Consider the following 25319-nt stretch of genomic DNA (forward strand, 5'->3'; position numbering starts at 1 on the left):
GCAGAGGAGCTAAGGGGGATTCCTCCATCAGGGAGATGTGAAATCCTAATTCAGAAGGTTTTATCCACGTTCTAAGTAATTTACAGTTATCCCTGGAAACCACTTCAAATGAGTGAATGTGCAGGAAGAGCCTGTAAAGCCCAGCACCTCCATGATGAGCAGCCTTTTTAAGATGCAGCTCTGGTACCACAGAGAGGCAACACCAGCAGAATGCTCTGCCATCCCTTCCCTCCTCAGTGTGGGGCTGAGAACCCTTCCTTACCCACACACTCGCCGTCCTTCAGCTCGTGGCCGGGCTGGCAGCTCAGCTCCTGCAGGCAGCGGAAGGAGCCCATGGTGTTGACACAGTGCTCTCTCCTCTGGCAGGTGTGTCTCTCTGTCACACACTCGTTGATGTCTGTGAGAAAGAGGGAACAAATCAGTGCCACGGGGGGCCAAGGGATCTCCCTCTTCCTGCTCTTCTGGAAGGAGCAGACAGCTCAGATGAAGGACACTCAATACAGGCTTTGTTACAGGGCTCTGATGGAAGATGCTTTTAGTCCGGGGGCTTTAGTTAGCACAGAGTGACTGAAGAGACACAAATCACAGGGGGATTTCCTCCTCCTCCCCTCTTCCCAAACACCATGGGGATGGTGCAGGCACTGGGGACGGGATGGACAGAACTGAGGAAAGGCAGGGTGGGCAGAGGATTGATGACCAGCTGGTGGTGAAGGGATGGGAACTCCTGGACAAGGGAATGGGAGAGGGATTAATGCCCATTGCTCCCCTCCAGACCTCCACAGCCCAGGCCACTGAGCAGCCCTGCTGCCCCAGGCCAGGCTGCCAGGGGCTGCTGGGGTGGCACTGCCCCAGGGACGGGAGCTGAGGCTGCCTGCTGAGCTGGGTCATGCTGGCACCCATTCCCTAAGGAACACGTCACTGGGACTGGATATGCAGGAACTCACGGAGAGGAATCCTGATGGCTCAATCAAGTTTGTAAATTTGTATTTAGAGCTTTAAAGAGATTTGATTTCAGCAAGCGGAGTAGTAAAAAAGATCTTTTTAAGAAATCACTTGAACACAAGATTGCAGAGCATGGGACAATTAGGGAAGGAATATGAAACACCTTTAAAATGATATGTTTTGATAGGCTTGGATGAAATAATCTAAAATTCAGGTTTTGCTTATGTTAATAACGAAAGCTAGAATAGCATGATGAGCAAATACTTAGAAGCAACAAAAAGGGGCAGAGACTGGGAAGAGAAATTTTCTTGCCAACTTCCACAAAACCTCACACATTCCCAGTTCTATATAAAGCTAAGAATTGCTAGAGCTAACAAAAGCCAAATGTGACCAGCACCATTACCAGTCCTCTGGCTGCTCTGTGCATGAAGCTGTTTTCATACTACACAATAAAGCAAGTATTGTTTAAATCAGATTTTCATTTTGGCTGTAGAACCTCATTCTCAGATAAGTACATCAGATATATGACTTCCCCTGTGGAGCACGAAAACAGGAAAAGACATTCGAAAAGATTTTTATATTTATAAATGTGTCAGCTGGTTTCCTAGCAAAGAAATGAGGAGAAGCACCAAAACCTTTCAGTTCCTGGTGGGTTTGGATAACTGGTGATGTGCACTGAGTTTTGCAAGACCTGCACTAGCTTGGGTACATTCTACTTCTCACTTATTCCTAGTTTCCGTTTTTTTTTTTTTTTTTTGCTCTCTGTTTGCCATTGCCACTCTCCACATGCTCTGGGCTTGCTTTCCAAAGCACCTGGTTGACCCACAGCAAGGTCCTGCCCATCACCTGGATCTCTTTCTACCTGTCCCACATGAAGTCTGAGCTCCTCCACTGAGGGGCAGGTCCTTGCCTGCCCCCAAGTTCCTGCAGGGTTATGTTCCCCTAATGCCTGTGCACTTTCCCACTTTCTATTAATTAGTATTATCACAATGAAGTAGAGTAAGAGTATTTTCACAAGTGGTCTTTGTGGGGGTAGCAAAACCCCCTCACATGCTGGGAGATGAATACGAGGTGCTGTGGTAGATCCCTCTCACCTACTTAGACTTAGTTCTTTAAAAATTTTGATTTTTTAAAAAATTTATTTTGGAGAAAACCAGCAATGGATGGCCACTCAACAGCACCCAAAGCACTGCAAGACTTTCTGCTGGCTGTACCACAGATCTGAGATTATCTGTTCTTGCAAACCACAAAAAGGCTCTTGCATAAACAAACTGACAGCATCACACTGCAGCTCATGAGCTTGAGTCAGTCCAGCACCATGTCAAAAGAGAAAGTATGTTTGTCTGACATATGAACCAAAGAGGGTAGGAGGCATTCCATGTGATCAGCAGGTGGAATGCTGAGTAACAGGCATAAAAAAAGGTTGTGATTTCACAGAGAGAAAAAAAATCCAATATCATTTCATGTTTTGTCTATATTCTTGATTTAATTTTCAAAACTCCGAGTGCTTGAAAAAATATGCAGAATTGGCTGGAATATGTTTGAGGAAATTAAAATGATGGAAACTGGCAGATTATAATGCAGAATTCTCATTTTCAATGGAGGTTTTGTGTACATGAGGTACTGACAAGTCCTACAGCCTGACTGCGAGCTGGGCTGAGCTGCAAGGCTTAAACCCTGAGCCATGGCCAAGCAAAGCTCTGCTCTGCCTGTCCAGAGTCAGGGCAGGAGCCTCTGGCTGTGCCATCAAGGCCAGCTGCCAGCCCATCCCAATCCCCTGGCCAGTTTATCATGCAAACATGCCTGGTTTTGTTCATTTTTCTAAATAAATTCCTAAATTTGCCTTAGAATCCAGGGTGCCCATGACCTGTCTCCTAGCAGTCGTGGAGCCAACTCCACAAGTCAGTAAGATGCTTGACAGAGCACTAGGAATACCAGGAGTTATGTTTTCAGTCTCACACACAGCTAATTCCAACACAGGACCAGCTGTGGTGTTCATCCAACCCAATTAAGGCTGTGAGGGAGGGTAAGATGCTTTCTTAAAAAAACAGGGAAAAGAGGAAAAATAACTCTGTACTATACTGAAAACAAGTCACACAGTTAATTTTTGAGGAATCTACTCAGTCTCTGTGTGTGGCAGCAACATTCCTCACTTTATGTCAGCAAAACCCAGAATGAAATGCAATCATGTAATAACTCTGTTTTTGCAGAACTGCTGCTGAAAACAGCAACACACACACCATCCCCGAGCACATCTGCTGCACCCAGAGCTGGCATTTCTGCCATCAACATTTTACCTACTGCTATTTATTTCAATATGCACTTTGACATCCAAAACTCATTTTGTTCTATTAAAAAAGTGAAATGCAGACTTTTCTTGTGCTGCATCTGCAGTTTCTCATTATTTTTTCCTTTTCAAATCACCTCAGCTCTGTTTGCTTTATGGGACACATCTGTGCCATGCAGGCACTTTGGTATTTTCCACCACCCACCCTGTGGGTCCAGGAATAAAGAGCCCATGTCCTGCTCCCTGTCAGGAGGGAACTGAGGTGGGAGTGGCAAAGACAGGAGCAGAGCTGTCAGTGTGCAGTAGGTGGTGGGAATGACTTTGCCTGAAAGTCACCAGAAAAGCAACACCCAGGCTGGCTTTTATCTCTGGAGAACATGGAGCTTCCAGCCCAAAGGCATTCCTGTGTCTGCTCCCAGAGACACACAGAGGGGCTGTGTGAGAGCTGTTTAAACAGCTGGGGACTTCTCTCTGGGCATGGCTGCCTGTTGGAGAAGATGAAACAGGAAAGCTTTACAAATATGATTGCCTGGCAAAAGATTTTGAGAATATAGAAACTATAAGCGAGATTGAAATGAAAGCAAGCTTTGAGATCCCTTAGTTACTGAACAACGGGAAAACAATGGTGTGGCTGGCTGAAGGTAATCTCTTTGGATGAAACAATACCCTCTGCTTGCAGACAGGCCCAAGGGTCAGAGCAGACCCTGCCAGCTTGGCAGAAGGAGTTCAAAGAGTAGTTTTTAGGGTTTAATATGTAGCACAGTATGGTAATGTAGTGATTTTTACAGGCTGTATGTAAATGCTATAGGATTTGTATGTTGTACTGGATTGGTTAGTGAGAATCAGAATATTCAACACAGAGGATGATTTATTGTATTGGAACGGGAACTTCGCGCTCTTACTCTTACTCTTGCTCTTACTCTCTTACTCTTGCTCTCTTACTCTTACTCTTGTTCTTGCTCTTACTCTTGCTCTCTTACTCTTGTTCTTGCTCTTACTCTTGCTCTTACTCTTGCTCTTGTTCTCTTACTCTTCCTCTCTTACTCTTGTTCTTGCTCTTACTCTTGCTCTTACTCTTGCTCTCTTACTCTTACTCTTGTTCTTGCTCTTACTCTTACTCTTGCTCTTGCTCTTGCTCTCTTACTCTTACTCTTGTTCTTGCTCTTCCTCTTGCTCTTACTCTTACTCTTGCTCTCTTACTCTTACTCTTGTTCTTGCTCTTACTCTTGCTCTTACTCTTGCTCTTACTCTTACTCTCTTACTCTTACTCTTGATCTTGCTCTTACTCTTGCTCTCTTACTGTTGACTTTTCTATGCTCTTAGCTCTTGCCTTTTACATTCTTACCCTCTCATCCTCTCTACCCCTCTCTTCTCTCGGGCCTGCTCCGAGCTGCAGCTGGCAGCTCCCAGCAGGGCCCTGCACCCACGCCCTCTGCAATAAACCCCAAGTTCCACGACCTGGCTTCAGAGATCTCTCGTCTCCGTCCATCCCAACCGTGCCACCCCCTGTCTCGCCGACAGCTGCCTCTTGGGAATCCTGGGAGTCTGCTCCTGAATGCACCTGGAGTTATAATTCCCTACCTCTGACTAAAGGGAACTCCACAGCTCAAAGATTATCAGCTGCTTTGTGGCTGTGCTAAGATTGTTCCTCCCGTCCCTAAAACGCGCAAAGAGTAACATCGTTAAACCAACAAGAATTTGCAAACTAATTACCAAAGGTTTTCTCCTGGTGTTTGGCACAGTTCAAGGTGGAGAGCAGGCTATTAGGCTGGAAAAGGATAGCCCAGGAGAATGAGGCAGAGAGCAAAACACAAACCACAGTGTATGCTTGTGGCTTTCCCCTTCAACTACAAAAGTAGGAAAAAATGTAAAACACGGCAAATGTTCTGGTGGCACCACACGCGGAGCAGAGCTGGATGGGAGCAGGGAGCACACAAAAAAAAAAAAGGAAGAGAATTTCCAAAGTTTTTTAGGTTATTTAAAAGGATACCTGTAAAAACTGCCCTGCATTAGAGGAACTCAGAAGTTTGGTGTTCAGGGAGGGAGAAGGGCTTCACAAATGGGAGTTGTGTCTTTGCTTTCATGAGTAGTGACTGAGGTTTATCAGGTATCAGCCATGATAAAACTGCTCCAATATCATGGGGCAGAGGGAGAACATGAGTCAAAGGAAGCACTTGGCACCTGCCACAGCAGCTCCTGCCAAGGCTGCAGACACAGGCGCTGGCTCAGTTTCAGAACACTCCTGGGAGAGGTGAAAAAGGACAGATCCATCCTTCCTGCACAGCCCAGGGAAAACATCAGGGGTTCAGTGGCAAGAGTTGGGAGCTGCCAGGCAGGAGTGTGGTGCCTGCAGCAGGCTCTGGGCACAGCCTGGGCACCTCCAGCACCAGCTTCAGCTCAGGCTGAGCTGTCCCATAAAGGCCTCTTTCCTTCCAGTGCTGCTCTCTCAGCCATTTCATTGGAACCAAATAATATCATTAGTTTCCCATTCTTACCAGTTCCTCTGATTTCAAAATAAATAATAATAAAAAGAACTAAAAAAATAAAAATCCAGTGTCAACAATTTAAGAACACCCAAAAGTCGGTAAATCACAATTCTTTGGATTCTGACACTGCAGAATCCTGCCCATGCCCAAATGCCACATGGTGCTTATTAACCAGATGGGATCACAGAGCTTTAAAGACAGGAACAAAAATGAAGCTGTGGTGGTCAGAAAAACAGTGTCATACATGTAGGGAGGAGGAGAGGGGTGGAAGAGAGCACTGCATTCACACAGGACATTACAGCCACGGGCACTGATGCTTTCATGGATGACTGGAAGTCTCCAGGTGCTCCACTCTTCCAGACAATGACCCTGCTACCTCCTAACCCAGCCTCCAGAAAAATACCCAAAAAAGAAACTCTTTCACGTAAGCTGAGGCTGCTGGAAGCAAACTAAATCCTCATAAATACACTTGTGAAAATCGATCGGTTTCTTCCATGAAGTCAAACAGCAGGGATGATCCAGCAGAATTATGATGCACCTTTGACTTTCACACAAAGAAGTTTATGCCAGAATCAACAAAGGTCTCATATGAATTTTAAAATGCCCTCCCTTTGGAATGGATCTTTCCCAGTGCCCGGACTCACACGGATTCTCGAGCTGTATTTCTGAAGTTCTGGTGTTCGGTGGCATCTAGAACTTGGCAGTATTGAGCTGTGCAGAGAGATCAGCTGCTCTGATCCCTGAGCTCAGTCTGCAGCCAGCACAGCTGCTGTGCTCACCACACTGTGGGCTCGGGGCTCCTGCCCAAGGTTATCTGCACCCTGAGATGGCTGGGGACAAACCAAACGGCACACAACTCATGAGGTGAAGGGCTGAGCGAATGGTGCACGTGTGTTTGTGCTGAGTGGCTCTGAGATGTCAGATGCAGGGATGGTGGGGAGGTGCTGCAGAGCATGGAGAGCTGTGATGCTGAGGGAACGGCGTGTGCCGCTCGTCTTACCAACACATTTCCTATGCCTGTTGAGAATAAAGCCCTCTGCACACATCCCACTGTGGCTGACACAGGAGAACGATCCCAGTGTGTTCTCACAAAACTGTCCGCTGGAACAAGCCTGAGCACCTGTGAGGCACTCATCCAAATCTACAGCAGCACGGGGCAGCCAAAAGGGAAAAACAGAACTCCATTAGAACAGCTCCTGAAAAGAAACAACATTTCTTTCACGCCAGGGATGCCGAGATGAAGGGTGCTGGAGCTCCCACATCAGCACCAGGCTGCAATACATGCAGTCTTACTGAAAATAGGGCTGGAATAAACCCTCGGAGATCATTCAGTCCTTGCTCACATTCCTGTACTTTTGCCATTCTAGAAAGAAATATCCTTAAAAACGGGCAGGCATTCACATAGAGACAGTGCACACTCCTTGAAAGAAACCTGTTCCAGTGCACCACCACCCTCACCATCAGATCCAGACTTCAACAGTGATTATAAATGTCCCTTGCCAATGTTTAAACTCACTGCTTCCACTGACAAATACAAATTTTTTTCATTTCCTGTAGGAAAACGATTGCCTTGAAATGCCCTTTTTGATGCTGACATTAATTAATCAAATTAGCTTCCACCACACTTGAGTAAGCAGTGCACTGTGAATATTTCATCTGGTGATATTAAAATCCCATTTTCTTCACAGACTGTCTGGAATTTTATGAAAATGATTTGTTATTCAATAAGAACTAAGATTAAGAGTGATGTGGATCATTTGAGAGCAATTCTGAGCATTGGGAGCTCCTGCTTGCATTTCACTGTTATTGCTCCCTTACTTAGAGATTTATAATTAAGGTATGTCACAGGGCTTGGCTTCTGACCCCCAGGCCAAGCACATCCCTTGTGACTACTCAAGAACATCCATTTAAAATGTCTGTAATGTGAATGGTGAGGATGCAGCTTTGGAATTCACTGCTCATCTCTGGGCAGGCCAGAGCTCCAGCAGCCAGTGAACACCTGGAGCTGGCCCAACTCCCATGGCACGTCCTGCCTCAGCTGTGAAGCCTCCCTGTTCAGGTTTCCAAGGCAAGAGGAGCTGAAAGCAAACAGAGCAGATGCCACGGCAGAGCTGTGCCCCGAGGGTGCCCAGGACAGCAAAGGTCTCCTGCTGGCTGCTCCTGCTCCCTGCCAGAGTGCTGAGTGTCCACCGCTGTGCACACAGGGCCTGGGGAGGAGCCTCAGTGTGAAGAGAAACCAGAAGGGCTGTAAAAAAGCCTGCAATGTCAGAGGGAAAAAAGCACCAGCCCAGACTTGCCTCCACCTCACCAGGTAACAGCCACGCTGTGCTTCAGGAGCTATCTGTGAGGCAGAACAGGGATTCCTTCTGCCAAATGGTCTCTCTGACGGCACTGCAAGTCCCAATTCTGCAAATGAGGAACAGCCGGGGGTGTGAGGTACACAAACCTTTAACCATGGCACTCACCTTCACAGGAAACCCCGTCAGCCATGAGCGTGTACCCAGCCATGCAGGAGCACACAGCATCTCCTTCCACGATGTTGCACAGGTGCTTGCAGGGGCCGTTATCTGCACAACACAGAATTGCACAGTACATCAGCCCCCCCAGCACAGATCAGCTGCAGCTCCACACTGCCAGCCAGCCAGGCACAATCCCAACTCAGGGGAATCAGCCTGGAACCAACCTGTCCAGGCAGCCCTAAGCACTGCTTCCCACCCTCCTGCTGCACACAGACGCAGCTGGCCTCTCCCTCCTGCACCGCTCACATCCCCTGCACTGCTGCACTGCCCACCTCACCCAGAGGAGCAGTGGGGAACAACCCTGAAAGCAGAGAGCAGCCTCAGATTTCTCCCTCGGGTTTCCCCTGACAATTCCTCAGCCTTGTGCCACGGTAACAGATTAAAGCTGCGCACTGAAATCAGACTGGAGAAGGGATGAGAGGAGTTTTATTCTGCCTGTAAATGTTCCTCTGCAGCTGACACCTCCAACGTACCTTTGCACTTGTCCTGCTCTTCCTGCAAGGACACCACGAGGATGGGCTGGGAGGGAGAAGCCACTGGAGGGATGGTGGCTTCAGGTTCCAGCCTGGTCATCTGCCCTCTGTCAGGATCTGCAAGGCAAGGTAGGATCAGGCACAGCACCATCCCCACACCCCACAGCATGGGGTGATCCCATTCATCCCACTCCATCATGGTTTGGAGAAGGAAAATATCATGGACACAGATCAGAGAGCCTGGCTGACAAAAACTTCTGTAAAGTACTGCAATATCTGAATAAACTACCAAGTGCTAACTTCATTTTTAAAACATTTGCTGTATTTTAAGTACAGTGCCTGTCTTTCATTTGGTATTTGATGGAAAAAAACTAAGCTTTGACCTTATCCTGTCCATCCTATTTCAACACAGACAAACAACAAACACCTTTACAAGCACAGGGTACTTTGGAATGACTTTTGTACAGCCAAGTGGAAAACATGACAGCTGCTGTCTGCCACTAATATTTTCAACAGACAGTAATGTAAAAGGCATCAGGAAAAAAAGAGCTCTGTTACATCAATAAGAGTATCAGTATCACCAAAATAGAAGCCCAAATCCATAGGGCTAAAGTGTCCCTTAAGAGGGACGTGTCCCGTCCCCACTGAGTTCAGGGGTCACCTGGAGCAAAGTGTGATCTCCAAAACACTGACAACCTTAAAAATGACTAAGGGTGACTGCAGTGCAGGCTTGGGGTGTGGGAAGAGTGATTTCCTTAAACAAATGAAGTCAGCACAGACACATGACAGGCTGTGGAACAGAGACAAACAAAATTCATCTGCTTGGGGCACAGCCTGAATGATTTCCCCAGGAATGCCTGAGACAGGCACAGACACACAGGGACAAGGAGAACTGAAAGGCCACTGTGCCACGTATGGTTCAGCCAAGCAACGCCACTGAGGCTCCCAATCCCCTCCCTGACCCTCCCTCACCTGGCACAGCAAAGGCAGCACCAGCCCTCCCTGCCCTGCCCCTGCCAGGCCCCTCTGAGCTCCCACGGGTGTCCCCTGCCCCTGTCACAATGCCATTCCCCAGGTGAGCTCTGCAAACCCCTCTGCACCCCTGGGCACAGCCCTGAGCACCAAAGCCCTGCAGATCTGCAGGAGCATGACTTCCCAGATCACAAGATGTTTCACCCAGAACCTCAGTCAGTGCTGGGAGAAGAACAGCAAAGCAAAGCAAAACCACAAATACACTCCAGGTAAGCAATCAGGCCAAAAATTCTGCAGTGCTAAAATAAGAACTTTTCTTTGCCTCTTTTGGGTTCCTTTCCTAGAATTTTAATATAAGCAGAGCAGACAGCTGCCACAGGAACAGTCAAATGCATTCTTGAGGTAAATGCTGTAACACCACATTGAAAAGGATGACTTACAGAATACTCATTGTTTGGCTTGGGCAGAGGATTAGAAGCCTAAGGAGTTCTGTCTTTGGATGGAAACACTGCTTTTGCTTGTTAAATAACAGAAAGCACTTGTAACTAATATGAGGTTTCAACTTTCTGGGTTATCTGACTTGAAATTGTGCCATTGGAGAACTCCACACAGCAAAACAATTACAACACAACTGACTTTATTTTCCAGACTTTCACCACACTAGACAAATTTGGAGTTTGTTATCACTGAAGGATGTTAATGATTTTAGATAAAAATCAAAAGCTCAGGAAGCAATGCTGTCTGTCTGAACTGAGTTAAGTTTATCTAAACTTATCTAAAGAAAACCTAATTGTGAAATACAAAATTACTCTGAGAAGAACAGGTATTTCTTGAAAAATCTTTACAAATCCCCTTATGAAAAGTGAAAACACTCTTGATTTGAACATATGAAACACCACCCTTATCCCATACCACCAAACACAAAAACAAGGTGTAACTGGCTATCCTAAATTACCATTTTTCTTTACATTTTACAATTTCTACAGAACATGTCCACGCATCAACACCCATTAAAAAAGGGAAACTGCAGAGAAACTAAAGAAAAGCTTGGTTGATGAGTGCAGGTAAGAAGATACTGCCCTTCATGTGCCTTTTCTCACCTGGAGAGCAGCTGGTGCCATCCTCCTGCAGGGTGAACTCTGGGAAGCAGGAGCACTTGTAGGAGCCCACGGTGTTGATGCACAGGTGCTGGCAGAGCTCCCCCCCGTAGAGCAGACACTCATCCAGGTCATCTCCAGGCAGGTTGTTGGACAGCTCAGCCTCACTGCTGATGGACAGTGCTTCGTGGTGATCCTCCCTCTCTGAAACTACAGCAGAACACCCCTGACAGCTGTCCTGGCCTTGGGACAGCACACAACAGGGCGGTGGGCACAAAAACGCCAAGTCAAATCTACCCAAAACAGTAGGGTAGATTGCAAGGATGAGAAGAAAGGAACCCATCCTGGAGATAACACCCTTGGGCTGGAGGGCCACCTCCTCCTTCCCTAGGGCTGCAGGGAGAGATTTTACAGAGCCACTAAGAAACAGTCACAAGGGAGGTGACAAGCTGACCTTCCACATCACTGCCAACCCCATTCCCACTGACCTCTGAACTAAGGTACTGTGCTGAGCCCCAGCTGAAATTGGCCCCACGCTGAATTCCAAATTTCAGAAGTTATCCAGTTGGTTTGGAAACTTTCCAACATCACAATTTGTTGGTTTCTCCTATATTAGCATCAGCAGCAGCCTGAAAGCCACTGAGCAGTGACATGGCTGTCCTTCCTCCAGAGCAGGAACCTGCTTCCATCCTGACCAAGTCTGACAAGGCTTTCTGGGACGTTAAAATTAATCCTTAAGTGAGTTTCTCAGTCAGCTTTTCTTGAGCACACAGTGCCAAAGTTCCTCACTTAGTGAGGTCTCAGGTACATTTAGGGATGAGATTCTTTGCTTTCTCCCACCTGCTTTAGGAAGAAGGCAATCTGTGCTGGATCTGAGAGGAAAGCAGCTGTGCCCCTGATGCCCTGCTCCCTCCAGCCCCTCGCTGAAGGCAGGTGTGAGGCAGAGCCCCCAGTGACAAAAGGACACTCACCCTTCTCGGGGGTCACCGTGGGCACGGGCTCAGGATGCCGTCTGATCTCGGGATGGATGAAGTGATCCCCCCCCTCACAGCAGGACAGCATCACGTGGCTGCAGGGGTAGCCCAGGTTGATGTTGGACTCACAGGTCTTCCCCTCACTCCTCAGGCGCAGGCCCAGGCTGCAGCAATCACAGCATTGCTGCAAGACAGGGGAATGTCAGCCTCCAGCACTGGGAATGTCTGTCTGTCAGCCTCCAGCACTGGGAATGTCTGTCTGTCAGCCACCAGCATTTAGAAGCACTGAGCTAACTGCCAGGGCAATGGTGTAGTTCCTACACCTGGTTCAAAAAATGTGTGGGTGTGACACTTGAGGACATGGTTTAGTGGTGAACAGGGCAGTGGTGCTGGGTTTACAGTTGCACTTGGTGGTCTTAGGGGTCTTTTTCCACCTTAACAATTCTATTCTGTGATTTAACACAGCTTCAGGGATGAGCCCACACACACCTGGAACTGATCTGCACTTTCCTAAGCAGTGGAGCATCTGGAAAAATATTCAGAGTGTGGACAGTTGTAAACATCACTTGTGCTTGTTTTTGCCATTCCGCACCAACGGGTCAGCTGCAGCCACAACAAACACAAAGTCTGGCTGGGTAGGGATTTCAGCAGCTCCACACACCAGGAAGGAGTGGTGCTGCTCACCCCAGCTCTCGCTCACAGGCCTTGCCTGTGGTGTAGTATGAACAGAAATTATAAACAAAATAATACAGATCTGCACCTCTTTGCATTAGAGCTCAAACCACGGTCAGTTGGAAGCCGTGTGACAGGAGCTGGAAATAACCTGCACAGCCACGAGGGCCAGCAGCATCCCAGCCCTGCCAGGTGCCAGCAAAGACTCTCCTCTCTGCACCACAGCCCTGCAAACCTGCTCTGACCTTTCATTACCTGGCTGTGCTGGATAGCATCCTGCTGGGACTGGCTGGAGGGAGGCCAGGGTGTCTTTGATGAGCTCTTTCCTTCTTTTTTCCTTCCTCAGAGTACCTGAGCAGCAGCTTCGCTGACATGCTCATCTCCCACCTCTTGCAGTTTGCTCTGCTGCAGGTGGCAGGCAAAAACTGTGTGCTGCTTTACTCAGTCCCAGACAAATCTACTGCACAGTCAGGCCACAAAAGGGCATCAGATAAATGATACCAAACTCAAAAAGTCCACGCTGCGGATGCACAGTGGACACGTAACCAAGCTGGGAAGCTGAGGAGACTGCTGCAGAGACACAGGGGTCACACCTGAGCTGGAGATGCCTTTGTGGAATTGAATTGAAGTGTCCTCTCACCCCTAATTTATTTATTTATTTGTTCATGTATTTTAGCTCTAAATACCATGTTTCACTGACAGAAAAGCACAGAGCGTCTTTCCCTCTGCAACTCCTTTGATAGTCACCCACTCACTCAGAATTTGCAGCCACACTGGAGGAGCCTCTCCGAGCCCAGGGAGCAGACTCCAGCCTGTTCCAACACTGACCCTGTGAAAAGGGGCAGACACAGGAAACGAAGGGCAGGATCTGAGCTGGCAGCAGGAGCTCCAGGGACAGAGCGGCCGCCAGGAGGGAGAGCCCTGAGCTGGGCAGGCACCAAGAGAGGCAGTGTTCTAAGGAGCATGGAAATGAGGAGGGATCCCTTTCCATTGTTAGAAATCCTAGGAGGGCATTCCCATTAATTCAGAGCCTGTCTCCTGCAGGGAGATGCATGCACTGCCAGCTCAATGCTCAGAAACTCTTCTGCTGAGCCCCTTTTTCCAGGAGAGCACGGGGGTTTTGTGAGCACTCCACACTCCGTGCACAGCCTGGCATGTTCAGCCAGCACCGATGGCTGCAGCTCACATTTTATGGCCCTGCTTCCTAATCTGAGAAATCCCCAAACACCATAAACAGCAGACATTACTCACATGTGCAAATATGCACAGCCATAAGGAGCTCCCTTCATGTGCCCAAATACATTTGTGAAAAATTTACACTATGGGCCTTGAAGAGGATGAATTATTTTGCACGCTAAATAGGCTTAAATTATCTTTTCAAATGAATATTTTTTAAAAAACCAAAAAACAAAACCCTAGCAATAATGAATTGTGGTCATGCTAGAAAAGGGAAAATTCCTCTTGCCATCTTCCCCAAATCCAGAACTCTCAAATTCAAATTTTTCTTTTGTTTTAGCTGAGTTTTGTCACCTTCAATATGCAAAACAGAAGTTCAAGATAATACATGTTTTTACTGAAGTACTGTAAAATATGCAATATTTGCCTTGAAGACCCCAGCTTCTTTCAGTCATCTGATTCACAATTTATCCCATGTGCAGGCATGACAGAGAGTATTAAATCAGTCATACATCTTTGGGCACACATATTTTCCAGGTGAATAAAACGGTCTCATTTTCCAGTAGAAAAACTCGTTCTCTGAAAAGTTCCTTCTAAAATGCAAAAATTGGAACGCTTCGACTTTCTGTTTGCTGCTTTTTGAACTTCCCAGGAATTCTACAATTGATTTAATAGCAAATATGACTATTTTTACCTTGCAATTGAGAAACCCACCTTGAGCACCATTCTTTGGTTCACAGCTTTCTGCATTCCCCTCAAAACTATCTTAGCTGGAATTCTGCATAACTGGATTTACCATGGTGGAGTCTCCATCCACTAGGAAAAATCCCTAAGCCTGTGCTTTTTGTGTTAAGAGTAAATAACAATTAAAGCACCCCAAGATTAGGTTGATTTAGCACAGGCTGAACTCCTGGATCTGAAAAACCAGCACTGCCACATTCACCTTGAAGCAAAAGGTGAAAACATCTAAAATGCCTGAAAACCTACAGAAGTTTGTAACCTGGATATAAAACCCTGGCTTTTGGCAAGACAGAGTAAATACTGTGCTGGGTTTTGAGGCAATTAATGAACCTTTCCACATTCCAGACAAACTATTTTGATTTATGCCACAGGATTTACTAAGAGCAGACAGATCAGGGGAAACACCACTATGGACTGTCAGCATCTTCAGCCCTCTGAAACAATGTTTAACCACAATAAAATTAGAAAACCTTTCTTGTAATACAAAGCATTAAAAAGCAGTACAAAGCTGGATTATTTTGTATTACAGCAGTACATACTGTAATGTTAAAGTAATATGAAGTCTCAACAGTCTCAATATTTATTGATTTTTTTTCAAGCAGCAGCTGCAATGACTCAAGAGCTAAACAAGCTAAATAGGTGAGCAAAGCTGTTCAGTAATTTTACTGTCTCAGATGGTTTATCTTAAAGGAAAAATCCCACTGGAACTGGCATGAGGAACCATTCCACAAGAGTATTTTGTCACTGGTTTCAGCTCAGCAAGGAATGATGGAGCTGTCCCTTCCCACCTCTGCCTGAGGAATGGCATGTGTAATCAGGCTGACTCCACAGCCTGGCTCTGCCTGGCATGCAAACAACCCCTGCTGAAAACCTAAGAATAACAATTCTGTCACATTTCAGACATATTAATGTCTTCTCCTGAATGCACAAATTCTCCTTTTACTCTAATGACAGACTTCAGACCCAAATTAGCTATGGTTCTGAAGATGACAAATCAGCACAGCTAATTAACCCTTAAGCCCTGCAGTGGACTGTCCACATTCCCTGCTCTTCCAGTGAACAATTATCTGCGAGAATCTGCGATGTAAAAGAACAGATAGAACTAATCAGGTTCCTGCTGAGCCCAGGAAGCTGCACTTAAGCTGAGCTATAGCTATGTAAATTATGATCAGAGGGAAATGAATTCTGAAAGGCACTGTTCTGGTGAAAACAGGACAAGCGAGCTGCTGAATCTTCAAACTGGTTTAAATTGGTTTGGCTCCACTGGTTCTCATAAAGCAAATCTCATTTATCAAAGCGGAGGCTGTGGCTCAGGATTTGTGATTTGTGCTGTCCATTAACGGTTTGCCTTTATTTATGAACAAAAGCTTCCATCATCATCTAAATGCTTGTTCCTCTAGTCCAGCATTGTGCAGACCCGGGAAAGGGGGCTGCAATTCAACACTGGAGCCAAGCAAAGCGCCCAGTAATGGGTTCCACATTATATCTTCAATTAAGTTTTGCCCCATCATTTTCTAAATTCTTCTACACTATAGATATAAAAACTAAAATGGACTTTTCAGCTACTTCCAAAGCAAGGAAGCAAAAGCAATAGAGCCAGTTAGGTCTACGAAATGGAGATGGAAATTAATTCAAAACAACATCACTGCAAAGTTCTAAAAGGGGCTGCAAACTGAAATGCAATTGGCACCATTTCCTGCAAGTTCACCTTTTCTGTGCCCCGCAGGAAGGAAGGAACAGAGGCCTGCTGAGGCAGGAGGACACCTTACACACCCACAGAGGAGCTCACCTTGTAGGAGGAGCCCGCGCAGGGGTCGCTGTCCTCGGGGCCACACGAGTCCCCCTCCTTGGCGGCCACCACCCCGGCCAGGCAGCTGTTCTCCCTCACCGTGGACACGCAGCACTGCTTCTGGGCAATCCTGCAAGGGCCACACGGTCACACACCAGGGAGGGCACTGTCACTGTCACACAGCCCAGGGCACTGTCACACAGCCAGGGAGGGCACTGTCACTGTCACACAGCCCAGGGCACTGTCACACAGCCAGGGCAGGGCACTGTCACACAGCCAGGGCAGGGCACTGTCACACAGCCCAGGGCAGGCACTGTCACACAGCCAGGGCAGGGCACTGTCACACAGCCCAGGGCACTGTCACACAGCCCAGGGCAGGCACTGTCACACAGCCCAGGGCACTGTCACACAGCCAGGGCAGGGCACTGTCACACAGCCAGGGAGGGCACTGTCACACAGCCAGGGCAGGGCACTGTCACACAGCCAGGGAGGGCACTGTCACACAGCCCAGGGGAGGCACTGTCACACAGCCAGGGCAGGGCATTGTCACACAGCCCAGGGCACTGTCACACACCCAGGGAGGGCACTGTCACACAGCCAGGGCAGGGCACTGTCACACAGCCAGGGCGGGCACTGTCACACAGCCAGGGCAGGCACTGTCACACAGCCCAGGACAGGGCACTGTCACACACCCAGGGAGGGCACTGTCACACAGCCAGGGCAGGGCACTGTCACACAGCCAGGGAGGGCACTGTCACACAGCCAGGGAGGGCACTGCCATACAGCCCAGGGCACTGTCACACAGCCAGGGAGGGCACTGTCACACACCCTGGGCAGGGCACTGTCACACAGCCCAGGACAGGGCACTGTCACACAGCCAGGGCACTGTCACACAGCCAGGGAGGGCACTGTCACACAGCCAGGGAGGGCACTGTCACACAGCCAGGGCAGGGCACTGTCACACAGCCCAGGACAGGGCACTGTCACTCACCCAGGGTTCAGGGCTCTCTGACACCCCCTGCAACTGTCCCACTGCCACCTCAACTACCCCACTTGTAGCACCTAAACATGTGCAGAAAACTGTCCTGTCAGAACAGGAAGTAATTTTTTTTAATGAGTATTTCCTTTGCATCTGTCCCCTGGATCCCTGGCAGTGCCCATGGCCAGGCTGGACATGGTGCAGCCTGGGACATGGAAGGTGTCCCTGCCATGGCAGGGGGTGGAACAGGATGGGCTTTCAGTCCTTCCAACCTAAACCAGACTGGGCTTTCACAATCTTTAGGCAGTGAGTTGAGCTGGAGCAGACTCCTGGGAGCTGCAGGAATTGCAGGGTTCCAGCACAGGCGGTGCCCTGGGGCTGGAGACGGGCAGGGTCACCAGCTCTGCTCACTGGCACAGCTCCCAGTGCAGCAGCAAGATTCTGTCCTTGCCTTCCAGGCTCTGAGGCCACATACTTGAATACTTTTTTACATAAAACATTTTCTTTAGACGTAATATTTATGGGCAGGCTTAAATCTTTAAAACAGGGACACAACTGAAATTTTACAAGTAAGACAACTGAACCCCTGATCTCTTACTTCTTTTAATCCCAGTAAGTTCACAGGGACTGAAGCATTTAGGATCTGGCTTTTTCATCTACAACCAGCCTCAGATGTGCAGGTGCAACTCATTAATGTACTGGATTTGCACCTACTTAGGCCGAGGCTGGGATTTTTAATCTGCCTTTACTTCACAGACAGCTGGTATGTGTCAGTTATGTCAGCCAGATCCCAGCAGGGAGGATTTCAATCTCCCAGTAACTTCAGAAAGGTGCAATGATACTAAATTTGATAAAAGGGATTATGCCAAAGTTTTTCAATGCTCTAAATGACAGGATCAGTCTTCAAGCATGTGAGTCTGGAGTGAGTTTGTCTCCATCCCTCCCCAAGGGCTGCTCCAGGCTCGTGGGCAGGGAATGGGATGAACTGCAGCTGCTGGGGTGCTGGTCCAGGTTACCCTGTGCCCATCCCTGTCCTCCTGCTGTGCAGAGGGAACCTGGCTCCCTCTCAGAGCAGGGGCTGCTGACACCAGCAGCAGGATCAGGGCATGGTGCCCCCTCCAGCAGAACCAGGGGCCACCCACAGGGCTATGAACACATCCCTTAATGACACGGTCCTCCCATTAACTGCAACTCCACAGATGGGCAGAAAACGGGAAACAGAAATCTGTGCTCTGCTCATGGGAGAGACAAAAAGAAACCTTGAAAAGCTTTCCTCTAGATTAGATTTTGGGCAAATGGAGGGGGGAATCTGGCTTCTAATTAGCCATGAATATTGCCAGTCCACAAATAACTCAGACAATGAATGATCCGGGACATCCCACGAAGTACATCTGATTTCTTTTCAAGGGCTACTCTTTATGCTCACCGAAAATGTTCAGTTTTACCTTACGTACCTGCAAATATCACCATCCATGCCACTTACAGGGATTTCTGTGCACTCCCCGTTGTCTATAGCCCACTGCTGGCCAGCTCCACAGCAGCTCTCAATCAACTCCTTTGTGGAACCTGTAAAAGCATACACACACATTTTTTTAGATTATTTTGTATGGAATGGATTTGGTTTAACTCTGCTTCTTAACTGAGAACATCTTTAAAATAATGATTGTTCAGGATGAGGTTTTCCCCTTTATTTCCACATTTTGTTTGGTTGTAAGGAAAAAAAGAAAGAGACAACTGATGCCTAAAACATCTTGACATAACTGATCACCTGGTGATGTCCTTCGGGGGAAACAGCAGAAGGAAATTAAGAGTTTTAAATGCTATAAATGACATAAAAGGTTTGAAGAACATTCTATATTTGACAGCTCTGAGCAAAATCCTTGAAAAATCATGCTTGGCCACTTGGTGCCAGTTGATTCAGTCATTATGCTGCTGTAACAGGGCTCTCACTACACAGGTGGAGTTAGCATAGAGTGCCCCAGCCTTGCATGGTCCAGCTGGCTTAAAAATGAATGAAGAGGGTCTGGGAGCTGGAACTCTGACTGTGAAATGCTGGCACTAAGATGTAGTAAGAGAGATGGACATGGAGAATGCTGCTCTAGCTCCCACATTTGATTTTGTGGATTTCCACCCAGGATGTAAATGTGCAGGTTGCAGTGAAATAGGTTGCTGGATCCTCTACACCTGCTGCACAGATTTGGGGCACTTGGTTCTCTTCAAGCCTTGGGGGAGGAACAGCCCAAAGCAGAGCTGCAGGTGCAGGGGGTTAATGACCAAAGCCATTTGTGTCCCCCCACCCTGCCCAGCTCCTGCTCACACACCAGGGCAGTGGCACCACAACAATCTGCACATGGCCCCCAGGCTGTGCAATGCTCTCAATTTATACAACACATTAACAGCCTTAAAATATACTTGAGTCCTGAGAGCTCTATTAGGTGTAAGAGTTGCTCTGTGACATTGGAGGGTGATCTATGCAGTTAAACTGGCAGGAAATATATCCACTACCAGATAATTACAACACATTGCTATAAAGCAGTGAAATTTTAACATAGTTCTAATTCACTCCCTCGGTGGAAACTCCATTCATTTTACCAAGTGCTGAAATACATTTGTTGCTCTTGCTGGAACATGAGAATAGAGCAGAATTTAACTATCTATATTGCAGTAATCTACATGATTTATAATTCAACTAAAAGCGAGTTACTCATTCCTCACTGAAGATTCAATATCAGATTGCTCTACTGAAGTGTCATACTATTAAACAGTCATATTTGCAAAATATATTGCTTTTTGCTGTGATCTTATGAATAATTAAACCCAGAATGAAGTTATCAATTAAACCCAGAATGAAGTTATCATAAAATAAACAAACTACTGCATTTTATCTTCATCAGGAATTAAAAAGAATCTGGAATAACTCATAATAGGACTCACAGACATTAGCATGGATTTATGATATTTTAATTCTCTATTAGGGAGAACAAATATATACAACTAAATACATGCACAGGACTGGGGATCAGAGAGCTTCTATGCTGGATAGAGATTTTCAGCTCTGTGTGTAACAGACTTTGAAATACAAAAACATTCCAACAGAGCTTTGTTTATTTGGGGCTTCCATGATATTAGCAGATTTAGAAGCAGATTTGCATTTGCTCATGGAAAACAAAGTAATTTTGTTTGAGAGCTCTGTAATCCCGGTTTGGTTTTTTTAATATACTGTGTGAATCTTTAAAGATAAAGTCATTTCACAACCCACCTGCTAAGAGATAATTTGCAATTTATAGATGTCTTCACTAAGGAAAGAAAAAGGTAAATTATATCAGGCTGCACTAGAAAACAGCAGCAGTTTCCTCGCTTGTTTGCAATTCAGAAACTCACCTCCTGCAATTATCGCTCTGCATCAGTCTGAAGACATGAACTACAGAACATTTTGGCCTAATCTCAAAACCTGGTGAATTGTCTTTTAAAGACACTTAGAAGTTAATTCAAATATTTTGAATAACACTCTTCCCTCAGAGAATTTTAACTCTTCCCTGCCTGTGCTTTAAAGTTGTTCTCTCAGTGCCTGATCCAACCCTGAGCAGCAGCCAGATGGCCTCAAGCTGACCCAGGGACACATCCAGGTTTTCCATGGTCACATGAAATCCACATAGCTTTTACATGCTAAGAATTTCAGCTTTCAGCTACAAAAATCTGCTGTGGGTGGGTGTGTGTATGTTAAAAAGTTTAGTTGAAGCTCAAACTGAGAAAAACACACAGTTAAAGGCTACTAAATTATTTCCTGCCACTGTCACAGTGAACCATAAATTTGTTAGAGCAGCAAAGGAGACAAAGTGGATTTTCATAAACTTTCCTCTCCTTTTCCTTCCCAGTGTTCACAAATTATGTTTCCAGAGTGATAAATCATCAGCCAGCTCTAGAAGGTCAAGAAGGGACAGAGTATCTCAGTTTCTTGCCAGAGCTTTTCTGAAGTTTCCCTGATTTCAGCTTCACCTGAATTTCCACTCAGACAATTTCACACCTTCAACACCTCCAATTTGCTTCCTCCCATTCTCACTTCAGGTCTGCAGCTCTGCGGAGCATTTGCATCGATTGAATAACTCCTGTTATGCAAATGCCCATTCCTGGAGCCAGCACTCCTGACTGAGCTGTCAGCAGCTTTATCCATCATTCCCTTCTAAGTGGCTCTTTTGTCTCAGTAGAAAGACAGACAAGCCTGAAGACATCAGCACTTCCTCACTGAGCCTGGTAAAACCCTGGCACAGGGTGCCCAGAGCAGCTGTGGCTGCCCCTGGATCCCTGGCAGTGCCCAAGGCCAGGCTGGAGCAGTGGGGACAGTGGGAGGTGTCCCTGCCATGGCAGGGGTGGCACTGGATGGGCTTTAAATCCCTTTGCACACAAACTGTTCTGTGAGACTCCTCACAGGATGGGAGCAGCAAGGACTGACCCACCACACCAACCCACCCACCCAAGCCTCCCCCACACGAGTGACAATTATTCCCCTTTCCACTGAAATGACTCCAGGAGCCAGGACATTGAGGAGTCTCAGACAGCAACTCCAACTACAGAGAGCCCCAGTAAGGCAGACACAGGGCAGGGGCCTGCAGAGCATCACTTGCCTTCAGGCACAGGTGAAGTTCAAAGCTGCTGGTAACACCAACACCAAGGGCACTGCCAGCCCCAGGCACCCACATCTCTTCCCTGCTGGCTTTAATTCCAGCTGTTAATTGCTGGATCAGCACTCACATGGGAGAGAGGCAAAGGTCATGCTCTCAAAACTGAGCTGAGCCCTTGCTGTTATGATGGAACTTCCTATTCCATTCCTACACCTGAAGAAAGTAGTTTTATCTCCCCTGAACCTATGGTATTTACACTTGCACCCAGCACATACACTTAACAAGAGCTGGAGAAAAATAAGTTGTACTTCCTTATCAAATAGCTGCCTGACAACATAAAATAATATATTATGAAAAATAATGACAAAAACCTCACAGAACAACTTGGGGGAGTTCTTAAAATACTGAAAAATAACTGTTTCCAGTGGGTCTTTTTTTCTGCTCCAATCTCTTCACCGTTTAGAGCTCTAATAAATAAATAACAAAGTACTGTAGCTTTACCCCTTAACAGGTTGTCATTTCCTATCTTATCAACAGCCTGAGAAACTTTATTAAACTCCCTCCTTGAATTTCACAATCAAGGTGTGCACTGAAACGTGTTCTCAACTTGGTTTATCTGGGATGGCTGGGAAGATGGTTTAATGAGTAAGGTAAAGAGGAGAAGAACATTTATCTTGGCAAAGACAGGGGAGGGGAGAATGACAGCACAGCCCCAAAGCCAGCTGCTTTCACTCCAAACTGAGCTATCACCTACGTCATTGGGGCTGGTTAAGCTCTCCCAGGACCTGTTCCCAGATAAATGAGCAGAGGGTTTTACTCTGTGCAGGTTCCTGCAGGCTCCTCCAAGTGCCTCAGCGTTCAGGACGTGTCTGACTCTAAATCTCCCTGAAATGAGGGCAGTGCTGGAGTGTTTCCATGACCAAACCACAGCTCACTGCTCGGGATGGGGCATTAACCCATGTGCTCTCCTCAGGCTTCTCTCCTTGGAAATGATGGAAAAGCAGATTGCAGGAGAAATACAGGCTGAGCTGAGCACTCAGCACACACCTCTTGGATTCAGTCAGCGCCCAGCTCTTTACCACCACCCTCTTCAATTCCTGCCTGCCATGCCATCACCACAGCAGTGTAAGGGAGGTCCATCACACTTGGAGCAACCTGCCTTCATTTTAAACCTCATGCAGCAAAGTGGTTTTCTGTGCTCTCCTCCATCCTCTGAAGGCACCCACGTCTCTTTGGGAATCCATCCCACCACTCATCCAGGACAAGTTCCTGTTATATTGCCTTCACTCTTTGGGAAGCATCTGCTTTCTATTTCAACATGAAAACATTCTGTTTCCTACATTATTCTTTTTTCATAAATTCCTTATGCTGCCTTACTTGGCAAAACACAGCGAGCCGTGTCTGCCCCAAGGCACAATGAAAAACTGGATAACCCAAGCTGAACGTTCATTTTACTGTGCACCACACAGTGGAGACATACATCAACATAGCCTCAGCCAGGCTTGTTTGGCAGATTTTGTTCAAAGTGTCAATGAATAGCAACCTAATACTCCCTCTGGCTTTAGTTCTGGATAATCCTTGAAAGTCAAAACCTGTATTACCTGTGGCAGAGGCCAGATAATTTAGACAATGTTTGGTCTTTAAGGTTTCCATGACAGCATCCTTTATTAGATCCAGGTTGAAAGAAGACTGAGGGGGGAACAACTAAATAAATTCTTTAACCCTTTTCACCAGCTACAAACCCAAGCAATTCCTCTGCCAGCCATTGCAGAATGTGTCTCATTTTGCTGTGTCCTTCTGCCACGGAGTTTGAAGCAGAACAGTTCATGCACAATCATCCTTCCATCAGTTACACTGATAACTCAGAGCAGGCAGAATGTTTCTTGCCCTTCAGCCCAGTCTTGGCTGTATTTTCCCCCTCAACGCTCCTTCCCCAGATATTGCACAGAGTATATTTATGCTGGCTATTAACTTTCAAAAGAGCTGAGGCTTTGGAAAGCCTGGTTCCGATTATCCTTGTAATTCCTGTCTGAAGAATTTTATCTTGGGGAGAGCAAGCTCTTTGCATGATCTCTTTTGTGGCTAGGTAGGCTCCTTTCTTCAAAGCACTTCCACCAGCCCTGTTTAATTTTAAAGTTAAAATTCAGAGGAGTAGTGTTTATCAGGGAATGTAGTCAGGGATTGCCTGTCAGAGCACTTGGGAAAATTAGGCAGGATCACTAAATCTGCTGCAGCTCAAACACTGAGTAAGCCAAGCACTTCCAGGATGTTCTTAACCAATTACAAACTGAGCTGAGGCTGTAATGGTAACTAAATTACAAAACCAATATTCCTTCATCTTAAAAAATATAAAGGCAAACCAACATAAAGAAGCAAATAGATGTGTGTGTAAGGCCTTCATTTAGCATATTTGCTCCCCTTATGTCTGAGTGCTTATCTACAAAAAAAAAAGCATTAATTTCACCATTACCCAATCACACCCACACACTGCAGTGTTAGGGACAGCCATCCATTAAGACACATTTCTGCTTTAAATTTTACAAGTTTAGCAGTGAAAAAGGTCTTTGTTTTGGACTGGGAGTGCTGATCAAGGACAAGCCAAGTTACTGTGCCATTTTAAAGCCCAATTGCCTAAAACCACTACACACACTTTAATCATTCAATCCATGTGAATATATTATTCATTCTCACACCAAGCACACAGAAATTGTACTTTTGTTGAAAGCCTGAAGGAAGATTGTACATTTATATCTGAACCATATCTGCCTTGCTGGGGCACAGGCTGCACTGTGCAGCCTGGCAGGGTTAACATGGGATAGGGAATTGCCCATGGATGCTCTATGAAGCTGACCCCAAAGGTCAAACATCCTTCAGGTTGCTGTTGGGAGCCTTTAGGGTTTTGAGTTTTGTAATTCTGGCAACTGAAAAGAAAATCCCCAGCACCTGCCCAGTGCTCAGTCTGCTTCCACCAGTTCAGCACACACAGCCCATGCTAAAAAATACAAAGCCTCATTGCCCTCCACAAGAACCCACTCAGAAACTGCTCACACAGAAAGTCTCAAATCCATTCAGGAGGGGGAAGCCAAGATTTTCATTTTCCTCATGACCAGTTCACCCCAAGTAGAAAAACTGTAAAATTCATCAGAGGAGTGAACTGAGTGCTCATCTCTGTTCAGAACATCTCTGAAAACGGGGCAGATTCACCCCCTGACTCAGCTCAGCTGCTGGTGTCAGCCTGTTTGCCACATTGCTCAGCACAGCTTTCTGCCACAGCAGGAGCCTGCACTCCTGGAGAAGGTAAGAACAGAGGAAAGGAGCAGCAGTCAGGGAGTGCTCCTGACCAAGTATGTGCCCTCCAGCTCCGTTTGGCTGAGGGCTGTTGACAAAAGGATTCTGAATAGCAGAGGAAGGAAACCTCTGAGTTTCATTGAGTTTCTAATTAGTGAGCAGGGATGCTTAAACTGAACAGAAGAGCTGTTGTAGAGCTCCATCTCCTTATTTGGGAACCCTCCAGGATTCCTTGCTAGTCCTTGTCAGGTTTATAATCATAAATTACATTGTTCCTTTAGTTTACGATGATGTTCTGAAGAGAT

General features: G+C 46.7%; 1 protein-coding gene across 2 annotated transcripts in view; it reads right to left on the reverse strand.

Annotated features, from left to right (window-relative positions):
- The window catches only part of FBLN2 (fibulin 2), a 91164-nt gene that overhangs the window by 13344 nt on the left and 52501 nt on the right, over positions 1–25319 (reverse strand). For both annotated transcript variants that reach the window (XM_084214186.1, XM_084214185.1), the window contains exons 3-9: positions 18562–18673; positions 16129–16258; positions 11748–11934; positions 10780–10986; positions 8708–8824; positions 8181–8282; positions 263–397 (exon numbers count right to left, since the gene is read on the reverse strand). In XM_084214186.1, coding sequence (XP_084070312.1) covers positions 263–397; positions 8181–8282; positions 8708–8824; positions 10780–10986; positions 11748–11934; positions 16129–16258; positions 18562–18673 — 990 coding nt within the window. The remainder of the gene's footprint in view (positions 1–262; positions 398–8180; positions 8283–8707; positions 8825–10779; positions 10987–11747; positions 11935–16128; positions 16259–18561; positions 18674–25319) is intronic.

The sequence above is a fragment of the Fringilla coelebs genome (assembly GCF_963513975.1).
Source record: "Fringilla coelebs genome assembly, chromosome: 13".
Taxonomy (NCBI): domain Eukaryota; kingdom Metazoa; phylum Chordata; class Aves; order Passeriformes; family Fringillidae; genus Fringilla; species Fringilla coelebs.